General features: G+C 52.3%; 1 protein-coding gene across 1 annotated transcript in view; it reads right to left on the bottom strand.

Annotated features, from left to right (window-relative positions):
* Window positions 1-2,285, bottom strand: part of CAPN11 (calpain 11) — a 30,475-nt gene that overhangs the window by 18,000 nt on the left and 10,190 nt on the right. The window contains exons 3-4 of the mRNA XM_011986822.1: window positions 1,449-1,699; window positions 1,012-1,081 (exon numbers count right to left, since the gene is read on the bottom strand). Of these exons, the coding sequence (XP_011842212.1) occupies window positions 1,012-1,081; window positions 1,449-1,699 (321 nt within the window). The remainder of the gene's footprint in view (window positions 1-1,011; window positions 1,082-1,448; window positions 1,700-2,285) is intronic.

Genomic DNA, 2,285 nt, shown 5'->3' with positions numbered 1-2,285 from the left:
TTCCTCTCCTCTTGAGTGTGGACCAGATTCAGTGTTTGCTTCTGACAAATAGAGTATGCTGGAAGTGATGATGTGCAACTCCTAAGACTAGGTCAGAAAAGGCATTATGGCTTCCTCCTTGTCCTCTCCCTTAGATAACTCACTTTGGAAGAGCAAGCTACCACTTTTTGTGGACACTCAAGCAGTCCTATGGAGAAGCCTATATGGCGAGGAACTGGGGCCTCCTGCCAACAGCCAGCAAGGACCTGAGAGTTCCTGCCATGTAAGTGCACCCTCCTAAGAGCAGACCCTCCAGCCCCAGGTAAGCCTTCAGATGATCACAGGTTGCAGATGTCTTGACTGCAGCCTCCTGGTAAACCCTGAACCAGACCCATCCAGTGATTCTGCTTCTGAATTTCTGACCCACAGAAACCGTGAGATAAGAAAATTTGGTTTTTTTGTTTTTGTTTTTGTTTTTTTGAGATGGAGTCTTGCTCTGTCGCCCAGGCTGGAGTGCAGTGCTGCGATCTCGGCTCACTGCAAGCTCCGCCTCCCGGGTTCACGCCATTCTCTTGCCTGGGACTACAGGTGCCTGCCACCAGGCCCAGCTAATTTTTTTTATTTTTAGTAGAGACGAGGTTTCACCGTGTTAGCCAGGATGGTCTCGATCTCCTGACCTTGTGATCCGCCCGCCTCGGCCTCCCAAAGTGCTGGGATTAAAGGCGTGAGCCACTGCGCCCGGCTGTTTGTTTTTTTAAGTTGCTAAGTCCTAGGTAATTTATTATGTAGCCATAAATAACTAATATCCCCCCAGGACCCAGGCTGCAGCAGGCAGGGAGTGGCATCCAGACTTGAGAGGGGCAGAATGCATGGTGTTCTCACTGTCATCTCCTCAGAAGGGGAGGGACAGGGAAACAGAAGCAGGCTGTCTGAACCTCAGGGCTCCCTGTTTTCCAGCTTCAAAAGACATCCTGGCACCTCTCCCCCAATCCCCTTCCCCAAGTGGAGACCAGCTTCCTGTGCCCCACTCACCGAGGATCCCCTGGCAGACGTCTGTTGGAGAAATCCCACCCATGATGAACAGAGGGTTGTTTATGATATCCTGCAGTGAAGGAATAAAGGTTTCAGGGGGCCCAGGACGCCCCCTCCCCACCTTTCTCCCACCTTTGCTGGGGAATGATGCCCACCTTGAAGTTCCAGGGGAGCAGATATGAGGGGAGGGGAGAGGGTACAGGACCAACTTGGCATAGGTGCGGCCTGTGATAACAGAGGCTGGTGGGTGATTTCCTTAGGGTTACCTGGGAGGTTTGGCTTAAGCATATTCAGAACTGTCCCCAGCTCTGATGAAGGTGAGGCCTAGTGCCAGGCTCAGAATAGGGTGGTGGGGGGTTGAAGATTCTAAAAGTGATAGAGGGATCACTACAAACTCCCCTCCGTCCGTGAGTCCATGCCTCCCTTCCAGTGCCCACCTTGGGCCGCTGCCAGCAGATGTTCTGCACATTTTTGGAGTTGGGGCCCAGGTCCTTGAAGCCCAGTGAGCTGGGTTCAGCAGGGAATAAGGGGTCCTCAAAGAGTTCCCCCTTTCTTAGACAGGCTGCTTGCAGCTCCTCAAAGCTCTGGTTACCAAAGTTGTGGGCATTGTGATGCTGGCCCACGCCGCTGGCCTTGAGCCGGCTGTAGTTTATGTGAGCCACCATTCCTGTATCAGTATAAGTGGGCTCTGTGTAAGAAAAAATGACAAATAACGCGATTAAAAAATGTAATAAGCTGGGCACAGTGGTTCATGCCTGTAATCTCAGCACTTTGGGAGGCTGAGGTGGGAGGATATCTTGAGCCCAGGAGTTTGAGACCAGCCTGGGCGACACGGTAAGATCTCATCTCTACAAAAAAATGTTTTTTAATTAGCTGGGCATGGTGGGGTGTGCCTGTAGTCCCAGCTACTCAAGAAGCTGAGATGGAAGGATCACCTGAGCCCTGGAGTTCGAGGCTGCGGGAGTTTGAGGCTGCAACGAGACGTGATGGCGCTCCAGTCTGGGTGACAGAGCAAGACCTTGTCTCTAAAAAAAAAATAAATAAATAGGCTGGGCGCGGTGGCTCACGCCTGTAATCCCCGCACTTTGGGAGGCCAAGGTGGGCGGATCACGAGGTCAGGAGTTTGAGACCAGCCTGGCCAACATAGTGAAACCCCATGTCTACTAAAAATACAAGAATTAGCCGGGCATGGTGGCGGGCGCCTGTAATCTCAGCTACTCGGGAGGCTGAGGCAGGAGAATTGCTTGAACCCAGGAGGTGGAGGTTGCAGTGAG

The sequence above is a fragment of the Mandrillus leucophaeus genome, unplaced genomic scaffold, assembly GCF_000951045.1.
Source record: "Mandrillus leucophaeus isolate KB7577 unplaced genomic scaffold, Mleu.le_1.0 Scaffold3, whole genome shotgun sequence".
Taxonomy (NCBI): Eukaryota; Metazoa; Chordata; class Mammalia; order Primates; family Cercopithecidae; genus Mandrillus; species Mandrillus leucophaeus.
The sequence above is the reverse complement of the archived record's forward strand: the minus strand, read 5'-3'. Positions and strand labels throughout refer to the sequence as shown.